At 42.3% G+C, this 16,433-nt stretch overlaps 1 protein-coding gene across 2 annotated transcripts in view; it reads right to left on the bottom strand.

Moving 5' to 3' along the window:
- Positions 1-16,433, bottom strand: part of LOC137374515 (solute carrier family 22 member 15-like) — a 68,291-nt gene that overhangs the window by 44,488 nt on the left and 7,370 nt on the right. Inside the window, exons 2-6 of one of the 2 annotated variants that reach the window (XM_068040715.1) lie at positions 14,496-14,705; positions 11,160-11,292; positions 10,158-10,322; positions 8,954-9,083; positions 560-772 (exon numbers count right to left, since the gene is read on the bottom strand). In XM_068040715.1, the coding sequence (XP_067896816.1) occupies positions 560-772; positions 8,954-9,083; positions 10,158-10,322; positions 11,160-11,292; positions 14,496-14,705 (851 nt within the window). The remainder of the gene's footprint in view (positions 1-559; positions 773-8,953; positions 9,084-10,157; positions 10,323-11,159; positions 11,293-14,495; positions 14,706-16,433) is intronic. The other variant, XM_068040717.1, reaches the window with a different exon arrangement.

The raw sequence follows: 16,433 nt of genomic DNA, 5'->3' as shown, positions 1-16,433 counted from the left end.
AACAGCCCCTGAATTATATCTGACGCCATATTGGCTCAGGCAATATACATGTGTCCCTGGTTGCCTCCTGCAAGTAGCGGCAGACTCCTTTGTATATACTAATCAATGGCCGAATGCATGTTCCTGTTCTGAAATTTGGCAGGGCATGCTGTGTTCAGTTTTCTGGGTTCTTCTCCAGCCTAACTAGTGGTCCTTAAAAAAGAACCTAAGGTAAGACAGAATAAAATTAGGGAATGATTTAGTCAAGTTCATTTTTCAAATGCAGTATATATTGTCGCTGTTGAAAAATTCAAGAGAATTTGATTGATTCCCAATGCAGAGAAAAAGATGAATCTTCACTCTTGCAACATGTTCTGAACTCCTGGTAAAAAGATAAAGCAACTATGACCATCTCTAAAACCTTCACCGAAGGCAAGTCCAGAAAAGGTAAGGTGTCCTAGATCTAGACAATCAAGACAGAGCGGAGAATCTTCGATGTGGCTTTACATTAAAAGCACATTTACTCCGTGCACAACTATAAAGAGTAAAGCGGTGTACCAAAATAGTTTCTGAGACGTACCACACATACATCATTATCAATGTCCGCCTCAAGAGAACACGATGCCGGAAAAGGTCTAAGATACTAGCTGATTCACCATTTTGGACAGCTTGTGGCTTCAGGGTCACTGTACACTTCTGCTGACCATTCTTCTTAGCAAAGTTCTCAAGGATATTCTTTGCTTCACTCCACCGCCCTTGAGCATACAGCCAATGTGGAGATTCTGGGATAAATCTAAAAAGGGCAGTCACAATACATTCTTTGTAAAAATAAAACTGAGTAACAGCTGAAATACATGCACACACATCCCTATTATGTATCCATTTCAACCAGGTAGGGTACTAAATATTGAGCGAAATACAAATGGTGCAACAAACCGTCAGCGAAAATACAAATAAAATCCTACTGAAATAAATGCTTGTGATGAAGGAAAGTCTTCCAGTAAAAAGTCTTCCAGTAATATACCTGTATACAGAATTTTCCTGCAATATGTTGCCAATTATTCCTTGGCAACAATAAATGCATCAAAAAAATTAAAATATTTCTTGGATGCATTTTTTTTTTTACAGCATGAAGAACTGAAAAGTCTTTGACAAACAATCCTGTTTACATGGCACAATGCCAATTTTGTCAAGAACACCACCAAAACATATGGCTATAATCAACAAGTAGGTTTCCCACAAGCATGCAGTCAGTACATAATGCGATCAACACTTTTTTCAGCCTCTAAGGGCTTGCGTTAGTTTTAGGTTTTTACTTCGGTCTTTCCTTCATGCTTAGTGCCAAACACCACTCCCATAGACAAAGCCTTTCTTTGTAGAATTAAATTGTACTTTCTTATGCCCAATATCTGTTAATATAGCAAGCCCAGGGGTTGAAGAGAAACCCTTCTGATTGTACGAAGGCTTATTCAGCATATGTCAAACTCATTTTACTGGTCTTAAATCTGTAAAAATTGCATCCTTGGAAGGAGAAATTATTAAAGTTCATTATGAAGTTGAAGACTTGAAATATTTGGTAGATTTTGATACTTTCTTCAGTAAATTACAGCTACTTTACTTTTTCCTGCAGCATGTACTAATTGATAATATTATGAGTAAGAATTCTGTTCTCTTAAAAACACAATCAGATAATTTAAGTATAGAGAAGGAAGGTTTTGGTCTTTAGAATGTTACAGCTCATGGAGTGGGGAGGTTCATCACAAAGGAAGAGCAAGAGCACTAGTTTTAACAATTACCTGACCACATGGAATTAAAAATGTGAAGTAAGGATGCGCTGTGATTGGAAATTACAGGGCAATTGATGGTAGTAGTGCAACCCATTGTATTTTAATTACAGTGATTAAGGCATCTACTCAGGGTGATAAGTACAGAATTTCTGGAATTGCTGTTATGCTGACGGTATTAGTATTAGAAATAAAATGCTGGAATTAAGGCTATATGTTTCAATTGTAAATTTAGATATAACAGGTATCGCCGAACTTTGGATGAAATGTAGGAACAGGAGCAGGCCATTCAGCCCCTCGAGCCTATTCTGTCATTGAATTAGATCATGGCTGATCTATATTAGCATGGTTGGATAATACTGATAGACCTATAGTGTCATTTACGGCACAGCAGGAGGCCATTAGGCCCATTGAGTCCACGCCAGCTCTCCACAGAGCTATCCAGTCAGTCCCACTCCCTCGCTTGATCCCTGTAGCCCTGCATGTCTGTTTGCTACAAGTGTCCATTCAATTTGCTTTTGAAGTCATTAATTGTCTCTGCTTCCACCACCCTTGTGGGTAACGGGTTCCAGATCATTACCACCCGCTTGCATAAAAAAGTTCTTGCTCATATTCCCCCTGCATCTCTTGCCCAGAACCTAGTCTTTGTACCACGAGTTAATGGGAACAGTTTTTCCTTGTCTAACTTATCAAAACTTGTCACAATCTTGCACACTTCTATTAAATCTCCCCCCAATCTCCTTTGTTCGGAGAACAACCCCAGCTTTTCCAACTTAACCTAACTAAAATTACCCCATCCCTGGAGCCATTCTAGTAAATCTACTCTGCACCCTCTCAAGGACCCTCCTAAAGTGTGGTGACCAGAACTGGACTCAATACTCCAGTTGGGGCCTAACCAGAGCTTTATAAAGTACATAATTTCTGGAATTGCTGTTATGCTGACGGTATTATTAGAAATAAAATGCTGGAATTAAGGCTATATGTTTCAATTGTAAATTTAGATATAACTGGTATCGCCAAACTTTGGTTGAAGTGTAGGAACAGGAGCAGGCCATTCTACCTACTTGTTGATTATAGCCATAAGTTTTGGTGGTGTTCTTGACAAAATTGGCATTGTGCCATGTAAACAGGTTTGTTTGTAAAAGACTTTTCAGTTCTTTATGCTGTAATATATGCGTATAAGAAATATTTTAATTGTTTTGAGCATAACTTCCCTGCTTTTCTACTCAATGCCTCTATTTATGAAGCCTAAGATCTGTGTTGGAATTTCACACCCCACCACCCCCCGGGAGTGGATTACAGGCAGGGTGGGGGCATGAAATAGAGTGGGAGGTGGGGGGGGGTGCCGTTCCCATCACCTTTACCATTTTATCAGCAGCGGGGGACGTTGAAAACAGCCTGCGCACCCCAGGCCAATTGAGGCTTTTAAGTGGCCAATTAAGATACCAGCAGCAGCCAGGCATTTCGTCACCTGGGCAGGTCACCTAGTAAAACCTGGCAGCCTCCCTGCAGGCTGGGGAGGCCGGGGTGCATTCTCAATGGGCACCCTGTGCCCCATGGAGGGACCCCTCATGGCACAAGCCACCCCCACTGAAGTACCTCCCCCCACCCTCCTAATCGACTCCACTGCCTCCCCCCACCCCTCCGGGGCCCAGCGGATTGTCCCTGGGGAGGCCCAAAACCCACACCTCTTTTGGTGCCACGTCCATGGTCCTCTTCTACCTAGGTGAAGTCCCAACAGTAGCCACCACTCCCAGTGTTGCTACTGGGACTGAGGAGCTGCCAGCCCATCGATTGGCTGGCAGCTCTTGGAGGCAGGACTTCCTGCCTTCGAGGAGCAGAAGATCCACTCAGGACCAATTAAGGGCCTGGGACATGCAAAATCGCTGCGCAGCGTCCTGGCCCAGCAGCAGCAGGCTCACTCCTGACTTTTCAGCCGGTGGGCGGGGCTGCTGCCACAATGCAACATTCTGGCCTCCATATGCTTTACTAACCACTCTCTCAATCTGTCTCGCCACCTTCAAAGATCAATGCACACGCACCCCCAGGGTCCCTCTGTTCCTACACACTCTTTAGAACTGTGCCATAAAGTATATATTGCCTCTCTCTATCCCTTCTGCCAAAATTCATCACCTCACATTTGTCAATATTTAATTCCATCTGCCACCTATCTGCCAATTCTGCTAGTCTATCCATGTCCTGTTGCAAGTAGTTCATATCATCCTCACTTTTTGCCACATATCCAAGTTTGGAAAACAAGCATTTACTACGACTCACTGTTTTCTGTCCTTAAGCCAACTTTTTTATCCAATTAGACACTGACACTCATATTCCATGAGCCGCAACTTCGTTATCTAGACTTTTATGTGGTACCATAAAAAACACTTTCTTAAAATCCATATAGATAACATCCACCGCATTCCCCTCATCAACCTCTTCTATTACATCAAAAAATTCAATTAGATTAGTCAAGCATGATCTGCCTTTCACATATCTGTGCTAGCTATCCTAAATTAATTCCAGATGTCTGTTGACTTTTTTCCCCGATTATTGTTTCTAAATCCATACCCACCACTGATGTTAAACTAACTGGTCTGTAGTTGCCTGATCCCTTCTTATCACATTGAAATTAGCCCTCTTCCAACCTAGGTGTTCTATCTTATCTTGTTCCTTGCTTTTCTGCATTACTAGTTTAAACCTTATGACATGATGATCACTCTTATCCAACTGCTCCCCAACAGACACTTGGTTCACTTGGCCCACCTCATTTCCCAGCTTCAGATCCAGCAATACCTCCTTTCTAGTTGGGCTGAGAAAGTATTGATCAAGGAACTTCTCCTGAACACATTTCAGAAATTCCTTGCCCTCTTTACCTTTTACTCTAACATTATCTCAATCAATGTTTGGGTAATTAAAGTCCCCCATAACACCACTCTATAGTTCTTGCACACCTCTGATTTCCCTGTGGATTTCCTCCTCTAAGTCTCTTTCACTATTTGGAGACCTATAGAATACCTCTAGTAGTGCAATCATACCTTGCTTTGCAACTCTAACCAAATAGATTCTGTCCCTGCCCCCTCAAGGACATCCTCCCTTTCCAACACTACAATGTCTTCACTAAGTAGTACTGCCACCCCACCTCCCTTTTCCCCTTCTCTATCTTTTCTGATAACCTTATAACCTTGTATATTAAGTGCCCAGTCCTCGTCATTTTTAAGATAAGTTTCCATTATTGCCACTACATCATATTTCCATACTGCTATTTGTGCTTGTAGGTCACTAACCTTATTCACCACACTTTGCGCGTTCACACACGTGCATTGTAATCCTGTCCTAGTATTCCTCATAGCCCTTCTCAGTCTGCGCCCATTTAATACTGAACTGCTCCCTTCCCTAGTACTGTATAACACACTTACATTGTGCACTTTGTTCCTCTTTTCTACTTCTATATGCTGGTGCCCATCTCCCTGTCAATTTAGTTTAAACGCTCCCCAAGTACACTAGTGAAACTCTCCGCGAGGACAATGTTCCCAGTCTTGTTGAGGTGCAACCCATCCCTTTTGAATAGGTGTCTTCTACCCCGGAACTGGTCCCGATGCCCCAAGAATCTGAAGTCCTCTCTCCTGCATCATGCTTCAAGCCACACATTGATCCTCCTTATCTTCCGATTTCTACTGTCACTAGCACGTACTAACTTTGAGGTCCTACTCTTACTTCCACCCTAGCTCCTGAAAATCTGACCATAGGACCTCAATACCTGCCCTTTCTATATCGCTGGTACCAATGTGTACAACCAACTTCTGGCTCACTCCCTTTCCCCTGCAGAATATCCTGCACCCTCTCCGTGATGTCCTGTACCGTCCCATGTCCACTGGTGCCATGGTTTGGATTGCACTCGTTCAAGGTGTCATCACTCCCAGCAGTCTCCAAAGCTGAATACAGTTTGAGAGTGGCACACACCCCGAAGACACCTGCACTTCCTGTCTCTTCTCACTCTTTGGACGGCCACCCACTTACTATCCTGAACTCCTACTGCCTGTGGGGTGACCACCTCCCAGAATGTACGATTCAGGAAACTGTCCTGCACTGATGCTCCACAGTGATTCCAGCTGCTCCTCAAGCTCGGAGATCCTGAGCTTGAGCTGAAGCACTGGAGACGCATCCTACACACATGGTTGCCCAAAACATGCAGTGTCTTGAAGATCCCACATGGTGCAGGAATTGCAAGCAACAAGTTGCAGTTGTCCATCCAAGATCTTATAAAAAACCCTTTAACAATCTAATTAGTGCCCTGTTTAAATATCAACTTTAATTAGTGCCTCTAGTCCTGTCCTGTGCATATAGTCTTATTACAACATTTACTGTTATACTACCCCGATTGAATATTTTTAATTTCCCAGCTCCTAATTTGAACCAATACCCTCCCTCCCTGCTGCTGCTGCTAGCTTAAACTCCTCGCTGCTCGCTCTCTACATGATAAATTATAAAATCCACTTTTGTTTTTATACTAATGAATCGATCAAGTCTTACTTTATATTTGATTAATTTTGATTAAATTAAAAGCTTATCCTCACCCCGGCCAGCTTTCTGTTGATTGTGACATCAGTCTGATTTCAGTTTTTCTTTTTTTTTCCCTCCCAGGTTTGATTTAATGAAAATAAACGGACAAGGGTTTTTTTTGAAAGGATAGGATAGATCACAAAATGTATGGTGGGGTGGGTGTGAATGTAGCTTTACTTGTTAAACAGGAACATAATTGTGATAGTGAGGGAGGATACTGGTCACCAGTAAGCAGAAGAAATGGTTTAGCTGCAGTTGGATCATGCAGTTGATCCAAAGCTGGCGCTATATGTTACAGGTAATGGTACTACAGCAAGGTTACACAATAGCTCAGTTTAAGAAAGTTTTGCACAAAATAAATTACTTTTAAAGCGCAGTTGTGAAAAGGCAACTGTGGCAGCTAGATTCCGCAAACAACAAGTAAGATAAATTACAGGACTTGGCACATGGAAAGTTAACATGAATCGTGCTAAATGGGATTACACTTGAGGAATTGGAGCAGAAAAGGAATCTTGGGGTATTAGTGGACAGGTCACTAAAATCATCAACACAATGCTTTTTTAAGCAGATGGGAACAAACAGAAAGTTGGGATACGTATTAAAGGGTATGATATATAAATCCAGAGAAGACATTTGAAAACTATATTTGGCCCTAGTGAGACCACATTGGAATACTGCGGCAGTTTTGATTTGCCTGTTTCAAAAAAGATATTCAATTATTGGAGGGGGTATGGAAAGCAGGTACACAGTTGATCACGGAACTTAAGAAAATGATGTTTGATGAAAGACTGACTACCTGGATCTTTTCTCTCTTCAAAAGAGTAGACCAAGAAGGGATCGTAAGGAAGTGTTTTAAATCATGACAGATTCGATCATATTGGATTCAAATATGATTTCCTGGCGTATACAGAACTTAAGTATTTGGGGGATAGATTTACAAAACTAAGCATAACAAAATAGGAAATACAGGAAGAACTTTTTTTCCGAAACTGAAAGGATGGTAATTTTGTGGAACAGATTACTAGCATGGCAGTGGAAAAAGACAGATTCAGGAAGGTACTACACAGGTTCTGGTCAACAAATGGGATTCAGGAGTATTAGAAATGCACCAAGGGAGTTCTGTAGGCAAGTGTGCTAGATGGACCAAAGGCTTTCTCTGGCCTGAAAGCATTACGATATAATAAATTCTGATAAAAATTATAGAAATACCTCTTCAACCAACAGTGATGAAAGGCTATGAAGGGAGAAGAAAAAAAAGAAATGAACAGGTTACATGGTGAGGTAGTGAACAAGTTTTATAATTTATCACCCAATGTAGAAGGCCCATGCATTCTTAAAATATTAAAATAGCTATTATGAAGGCTAAGAAACAGACAACATGCATTATAGCTAACAACATGCAGTAAGGCTTGGGTGACAGAGGCAAGTTGGCTGTACTTCCAAATTTGTGGGAATACAACCACATGATGAAACTAGAGCCAACCTTTCAAATTGGATTTTAATAAGTAGTATGCAGATATTGCAAAGGCACTACATAGATAATTGGGCCAACTGCAAAAGCCTTGGGCAAGACTGCATTCCATTAAATTGCATGGGAGGTGAGCTACATTATTTGGAAGTGGTGAATAAGAGGAGAAAAACAAAAACAAAGAGAACCTGCTCCAAAATAGAATAGAATCAGAAATTTGCAGATTGGAAGGAGGCCATTCAGCCCATTGTATTTGTGCCGGCCGACAAGGAACCATCCAGCCTAATCTCACTTTCCAGCTCTTGGTCCGTAGCCTTGTCAGTTTATGGCACTTCAAGTGCATATCCAAGTAATTTTAAATGTGATGAGTGTTTCTGCCTCTACCACCTTTTCAGGCAGTGAGTTCCAGATCCCCACCACTCTCTTGATGAAAATGTTTCCCCTCGAATCCCCCCCTAAACCTCCTACCTCTTACCTTAACTATGCTCCTTAGTTATGGACCCCTTAACCAAGGGGAATAGGGCCTTCCTATTACTCTACCTAGACCCCTCATAATTTTATAAACTTCAATTAGGTCTCCCCTCAGCCTCCTCTGTTCCAAAGAAAATAACCCTAGCCTATCAATTCTTTCCTCATAACTAAAATACTCCCCTCCACACAACATCCTTCCAAATCTCTTCTGTATCCCCTCTAACGTAAAACCAATGTCAAATATGACTAACCTACATAAAATAGAAACTGCTAAGCCTTCAATTGGAACTAAATGTATGCATTGAATTTTAACAAATGAAATTAATTTGCTTTAGGCCATTTACAAGTCAACTTTAGCTTTAGAAATTTCTCAAAAGTGCTGGCAGGTGCATGAAGCACAAAGGAAAAAAAAAAAGGGTTAGTTAAACATGCATACTTTCCCCAGTACTTTGAAATAGTGTGGAATTTTTATAAGTTACTTTCAAGAAATTATTTTATAATATAGTAAATTTTAAAAACAATCAGAAATTTTCCTCTATTAGTATAAAGAAAAAAAAAGGATTCTATTTCCAATGCTCTACTTGCTCTGCAACAGGCAAGAGTTCACAGGTCAAAATCTCCCTCTTGAACCGGAAAATTACTGTTGTCTAATTCACATTTTTCTCTTGTACGTGCTGAATCTCCAACTTACAAAGATGGAAACAGAATGAGCATGCCTTCAATATTGATCACAATGGCCAAAGTCCGCCAGGATCGAATAAAGTATCCAAGCAGTGCATAGAGAGAAATTCCAACAGCAAATGAAAGACTCTGCATTGACCCTAGGAAGACAAAAAGTATTTTTTTTTTTAAATGACACATAAATTTGACAAGATTTAATTTTTTTTTTAAATCACTGCTTTGTCTTATAAGTACCCAATTATGACAATGTTACCCTCAGTTAAGAGCAACTTCTTCAGACCCAGCATTCTATTTTATTCCTCAAATTCTGTCTACTTGCGCCTTGAGCAAAGATAGTAGAATTAGACTCAAGAGCAGTCACTCATCATTATTCACAATATTTCTTTTCAAACCTAAGCTGAGATGGCAGAGTTGGGTTTTATGTATTAAACATAAAAGCGTACAGCAGAGACAACTTGACTAGGGTCGAGTAGGTGGGTTAGCAAAGAGGAAAAAAGAAAAATAGTAAAAAAAAAAATCCAGTTTCCCAGGTCTGCTAGATGACGAATCTGGGTGGATATCTTCCCCCATATCATCAAATGGGCACAGGGCTCTTGTCTCTAGAAAAGAGAAGGCTGAGGAGTGACCTGATAGGGTAGGCATAGAGAAGATGCTTCCACCTTTGGGTGAGACCAAAACTAAGGGCCATTAAATAAAAAATAGTCACTAATAAATTCAATAGGGAATTCAGGGGAACCTTCTTTATACAGAGAGTGATACTGTCTACCACTAGGAGTAGTTGAAGTGAATAGCAAAGATGCATTTAAGGGAAAGCTGGAAAAACACATGAGAAAGAAAGGAATAGAAGGTTATCTTGATAGGGGTAGTGGGAGAGGGATTGAAGGAGGCTCATGTGGAACATAAACACAAACATGGACCAGTTGAGCTGAATGGTCTGTTTCTGTGCTGTACATTACTATGTAATTTTATGATTTGAGGACGACTTCCAGGAGGGGAAACTAATCAAGCAGGATGGTAATAGACTGGCCTTCTTTATCTGCTTTGCTCTTATTAACCTACACCTTGTAACAGCCAGTTTAATTACTAGCATAGGGACATTGCGAACTATGGACCACTCACTACCCTGCTCCTACTTTCCTGTCAATGAAATAGGTGCACACACATGCCCTTCTAATCCATGAAAGGTTTTTAAAAGGACAATATTTATATCTTACCAGTCAGTGCCCAATAAGAAACAGCCACATACTCCTGGAGTAGAACATAGGACACCAATGCCATTCCTCCATTCATCAGGCCAACACCGAAACGGGATATCACAAAGATCTCATAGGTGGGAGTGAGTCCACTTACAATGCCAAAAATTATATCAAGAAGAAGACCTAGGCCAATAATAAATCAGCTCAGTTAGAGCACAACTATTTATTTTCACAGGAGGGATAACAATTTACAGATTTCAGGGTAAAGGCAACTATTTGGTCTTCTAACATTTTCAAAAAATTCTGAATATTCTTTGGAAATGTTTCTGTTGGCTTCTGTAATTATCAAATGGATCACATTTACACTTCATTTGTGGTGCTACTAAATAGAATTGCCAACAAAACGGGAGGGGGAGAGTCACAAAAGTACCCACATGCACTTTGAGAAGTTGTTCCGAGGCAGCAAGGGTGGCGAAGGGTGCTTCGCACTTGGGCAAGGAATGCAGATATTCCTCTCTAATACTCCAGCTTTGCAACAGCATCAATGGGCTGCCTTAAGGACATGAAAAATGTATGTATCTGATCAATAGATTGTGCCATTTGATAGTGATTAGCTGCACAAACCTGTACCAACTATGCTCATCTTCTTTCAAAGGTAAAAATTGTATATAAATATCTGCAGCACATTAAAGAAAAAGCAATTATCTATACTACTAGTGTCTATGTTGTACACAATGATACACAACTCTTTTAATGCAATTGTTCTAATTAAACCCCACATTAGCTTGGTTTTACTGTATTTATTCTTTAAAAATACTTTATATAAAAGGTATTTCCTAATCTTCATGTATGGTCTCTGTCAAATGATCTTGATAGAATTTCTACTTCTGCATTATCCATTTTTATTCTTGTGTCCTCACCATGAACTCAATTCATTTTGAATGTGTAACATTTTAGTTTACTGTAATATTGATAAATTCAAAAAGAAACAGTAGTTTCTGTAATGTTTAATCACCATACCTGTCAAGTAAACTTTCTTCCTTCCAAATCGATCAGAAAGTTGCCCAAACGTGATTACACCAATCAAGACACCAAAGAAATATACTGAACTGGCCATAATGACTTTGTATGAAGCATCTCCAATGAGGAACCACTGTCAAATTATAGCAAATATGTCAATAAGGAAGAGTTCAAACTGTAGTTTAATTCATTCCAAATGAGTAAACACTCGGGCCAGAAGAGTTCAAGTTCCTGGTCATGGTCACTATTTTGACTAGAATAGACAACTCAAATTCTGTTCCACAGACTTTTGTCATCTCAATACAACCAAAAGCAGCCAAGACATATTTTCGCACACCCTGGGCTGAATTTTACCAGCCCCTCGCCGCCGCAGGTTGCGGCGCGGGGACCGGTAAAATGCTGCGGGGAGAGGCCTGCCGTGATCTGCGACGTCGAGAAGGACTTGCCGCATATTACTGGCGGCAGCGGGACCTTGTTGCGGCCCCCCTCCACCACACAGCAGCGGCACCAAAATTAGCATGTGGGAAACGGTACTTACCATTGCTGATTATGCAGCCCGCCATCTCTCCATTGACACTTCCTGATTGTTCGATGAACGGGCAGCCGTCACGTGCCGTCCTGTTCACGATTGGAAAAGCCAGCGGGTCCAGAGGCAGAAGGTAAGTTTCTTTCAGGTCTCACTCTGCATACTGGAAGGGTGGAGGGAGGGGGGGATACACAGGGGCCTGACTCTGCATTCTTAAAGGGAAGGGGTATGGGATTACTGGTGGGAAAGCTCTGCTGGCATGAAGGGAGGTACTGTGTGCTATCCCTCCGTTAACAGTGTACGCTCTGTGTTTGTTCGTGTTTATGAGTGAGCAAAAGTACACTGGGCACCGTGTGTGTGGGAAGGGTTCCAGAAAGGGCAAGAGCATTAAGGTTATATGGATCAAGGGAGCAATCAATTCAGCTGGTAGGATCTTGATGTGGTCATGCTGTGCCACTCAGAATGTTGGCCAAGATGGGCAATGCCGTAGCATGCCACATAGTTGACCCAGGAAAGCAGCTGATGTACCAGTCAACACCAATCCCTGCCCTGTTAGGAACCTTCGAATACATGAAGGGTTCAACTTCACTTATCATGGAAATAGGTATGGCTCATCCTATATTGTGTGATCCTCTGCTCCTGAGGATCTGTATGCGCCAGAGGCAATATCAAGAGGCAGGTGCGATCCACGTAGAGGCCCACGGTCGTGAGAAGCAGCCCCCATGGGGAGCTCGCCATTATGTTTGCTGTGCATCTACAGGCCCCACATGACATGCCATCGGATGTCAGAGCACCAGTGTCAGAGGCGATTGCGCATGTAGAAAGGGTGGTGTCACGTCTCTGTACCCTGCTCAAGGATGACCTGCAGCCCATGGGCTCTGGTGGACATCCCATGCCTTTGTTCCTCATAGAGGCAGCAGTTCTCAAGCCTGACGCCTCTGCATCTTTTTAGGGGCCCACCAGAGACCTTTATGGGATCACACAGTCAGCAGTGCACTGCTGCATCAGGCCGGTCACCAATGCCCTGCACCGGAGGGCCAGTGAGTATGTCTGCTTCAGAACGGACTCTCACAGCCAGGCCCAGAGGGCCATTGGTTCTGGCACCATTGCTGGAGAACCATAGGTTGTAGTGTTCATAGACTGCACTCATGTGACCATCAGGCCTCCCGTCAGGCTACCACCGGCAGACACCATCATTAAAGGAGCCCTCTCAATCTAGGTGAAGCTGGTATGTGATCACTGCAGATGCTTGCTGTGAATGTGTGAACGCTTCTCAGACAGCTGCTATGACACATGGGTCTTGCGTCAGTCCCGGCTCAGATAGAAGGGTGGTTTCTTGGAGATAAGGGCTATCCTTTGCAGACATGGCTCCGACACCAGTGAGAGACTCCACCACTGCTGAAGAGGAGAGATATGACGCCAGCCACTGAGCTACATTAGCCACCATTGAGCAGGAGATCAGCATGCTGAAAGAACACCTCCAATGCCTGTATGGATAGGGTGATGCCTCGTACTACGGGCCGAAAAGACCAGCTCCTTTCTTTGCTGCTCTGCACAACTACGCACCCAATAGGAGCCAGTCTTGGCATGATGAGGAGAGACGGCAACAGGATTCCGCCTCAGACTATGAGGACGCTGAGGATCAACAACATGAAAAACGCATGGGAGGCAGATGGCACCCAGGCTCTGCATGCAGGGCTAGCAGTGAGCTAGGGATGTACGGAAGTGGCTTATCAGACAAAGGCTGTCTACTCCATAGGAACCAACATGAGCTCTGCAAGTCACACATCACCCTCGCTCACCTGCTGTGCATCAGTCCACATCTGCAGCATTCTTGTGTAAAGCATTACAGGCTGCAGCTGACTGAGCCAATGTCCACGTCACTGCATCCGTGGAGATGCTCATGCGTAATGGTGGCATGGCAATGATGTTATTGCATACGCTGGCTCTCCTGAAGGGCCAACGATGCAAAGGGACTACATGCTGACACACATCATTTGCACAGAGAAAAGGACACACATGCTGGTGAGGAACGTTTAGTGAAAGACGTATTTGCATTGCTCTGACACCCATGCATTCCCATTTGTGTCAGTGTGTTCTCTGTAAACCTCTAATACCTTTTATGCTCTATTTAGGTCTCATGTCCTGGAATGTGCAAATTTACGATTATTCACCCAGGTGCAGCAGGCCTACAAGAAGGAATGTTACACTTGAGTGGGAGAAGAGGATCGCAACTTCACAGGACACTGGGACTCAGCAGGGTAGGTATGTGGCGGCAAAGCGGAAAGTGCTGGGGTTGCTCAGCATCTGTGGAGAAAGAAGCAGAATTAACTTTCAGGTCTGTGAACTTGGACAAGTTAATTCTGCTTCTCTCTCCACAGATGCTGCCTAACCTGCTGGATTTCTGCAGCACTTTCTGCTTTGCTGCCAGAATGACAGCAGCCCCACTCTTCAGCACTCAGGTGAGTATTCTTTGATAGCTGTCAGGAAGCAGGTGCTGGGGTGCTTAAAATAGGGCCCCAACACCTGCTGCACAGCTGTCAAAAACTCTCTCACTGCGCCGAATGTCCTGCCTCACCCCACATAACATGGGGAGGGCGATGCACGGCCTCTATGGAAATGAGCCCCCGCGATTAATATGGCAGGGGCTCGGCAGCGGCCAGCAAATGTGGGTGCCCCGCCAAGTTCAAAGGGCGCCGCAACAGAGCACGGTGCCCAATAAAGTTCTGCCCCCTGAAGTTTTCATCATAAATTCATGTTAAGTCAATAAATCTAAAATAAGGTGGCCATTTATTCGAATTCTCACCTACCTCTCTGACAACAGATGAGGATCCCGAGTCAAAATGTACATGCTTTTGAATCTCAGTCTTATTTACCAAATGAAGCCAGTGTTTAAACTGCTGGTTTTGATTGGCTGTGGTGTTCTTACTCTGATCAGGTGAAACTTTTCCAAAATCCCAGTGATAAGGTGTTGTTGCTCCAACTATAGTCATGAAGACAGCCTGGGCAGCAACAAAAACCTAAAGAAAGTAAGAAAGGAATCATTGGACAGTGAGTGAGTATGGCCAATGTCAGTGATCTGCATCAATGAACACACACTTAACTCATACAAGGCCATCATTTAGGCAAGAGGTCAGTTGTGCAAGACATTACACCTATTTTCTGAAGATTTACATTTACTCAACAAAGTCATAATGCCTATATTCGGAGAAGTTATTTTGGATAGGCTTTGATTGTCTAATAATCAAAGCAATGAACTATATTCAGGCTGGGTCTAAATTACTGACCATGTCAAAAATTACTGACCATAAATGTTGATCACTGTAATGCAAGTAGGATGCAGGACAAAAAGGACAAGCTTTAAGTAATTCAAAAATTTATCCATGGAGGAGTTTCTATACTTTTTCTCATAATTTTATGAATGGCCTCCTTCTGTGCTGTAAATTTTCAATGGTTGTATGGAAACTTTTCCTGCCACAACACTGAAGTGGTTCGAATCAAAATCACAAGTTATTTCCTCTGTGACTGTGACCATGGTGCACTATTGCTCCTCATCTGTCTCAACCTCTATGCAGCCTTTTACACGGCTCAACACATCATTTTTCTTCAACACCCCTCCTTTGTTGTCCAGCTGAGTGGCATTCCTTTTGTCTGGTTCTACTCTTGCCTACCCATTCACAGCCAAAAAATCGCCAACAATGTTGTCTCCTTGCCACCATACCATTACCTCAAGGATCGATCTTTGATTTCCTCCTATGTCTCATCTGCATGCTGCCCCTTGGCAGCATATCTGAAGTTTTAACGTCAGATTCAACATGTACTCTGATGACATGCAGCTCTAACAACTTTCTTGACACCTCCACTTCCTCTGTTCTAACATCCAGTGCAATTTCCTCTTTTTAAACATTAGAATGACTGCAGCAAATTGTCTTCTGCCCTCATGACAAACTCCATTCTCTAGCTACTGATGTCCTATTCCAGGTAGCCAGTAGGTGTAGGTTAGAACTGGAGCCAATCGTTAGACACTTTAATATTTATTTAGTTTTACACATTACAAGCATACACCTTCTAACCCAACAATCACAGATTTAGATAATAAAAACAAGAAATGCTGGAAATACTCAGCAGGTCTGGCAGCAACTGTGGAGACAGAAGCAAAGTTAATGTTTCAGGTCAGTGACCCTTCATCAGAACTCATTCTGATGAAGTTCTGATGAAGGGTCACTGAGCTGAAACGTTAACTCTGTTTTTCTCTCCACAGATGCTGCCAGACCTGAGTATTTCCACCAGGTCTTGTTTTTATTTCAGATTCCCAGCATCTGCAGTATTTTGCTTTTATTATAACCACAGATTTAGTCTGTGTCTATTTATAGGGGCTCAAGTGAATGCCCACTACCTGCATAAAATTAAACAATTAAGATACAATCAACAGATTCACTCCTCTCTCTAAATAGATAAAATTATTACGCACAAACAAAAATAAATCAAAAACCTCGATATTCTGTACAAAGCATTACATCGCCAGATGCCCCTCCTCTAGGATCCCTAACAATCTTTTCGTACAATCAGTTCTTTTTGTAAACAGACAGTTGATGACTTGCACCCACCTATTTAAATTTGAGATTTCCCTTCTCTTCAGCATTTGTTTCAAGTCAGCAAGGTCAATCTGTAACCTTATGTCACTCACACTTTTAGTAGTGTACATTATTCCACAATGAATGATTATCTACATAACATTCAATGGGTAT

The sequence above is a fragment of the Heterodontus francisci genome, chromosome 10, assembly GCF_036365525.1.
Source record: "Heterodontus francisci isolate sHetFra1 chromosome 10, sHetFra1.hap1, whole genome shotgun sequence".
Classification (NCBI taxonomy): Eukaryota; Metazoa; Chordata; class Chondrichthyes; order Heterodontiformes; family Heterodontidae; genus Heterodontus; species Heterodontus francisci.
The sequence above is the reverse complement of the archived record's forward strand: the minus strand, read 5'-3'. Positions and strand labels throughout refer to the sequence as shown.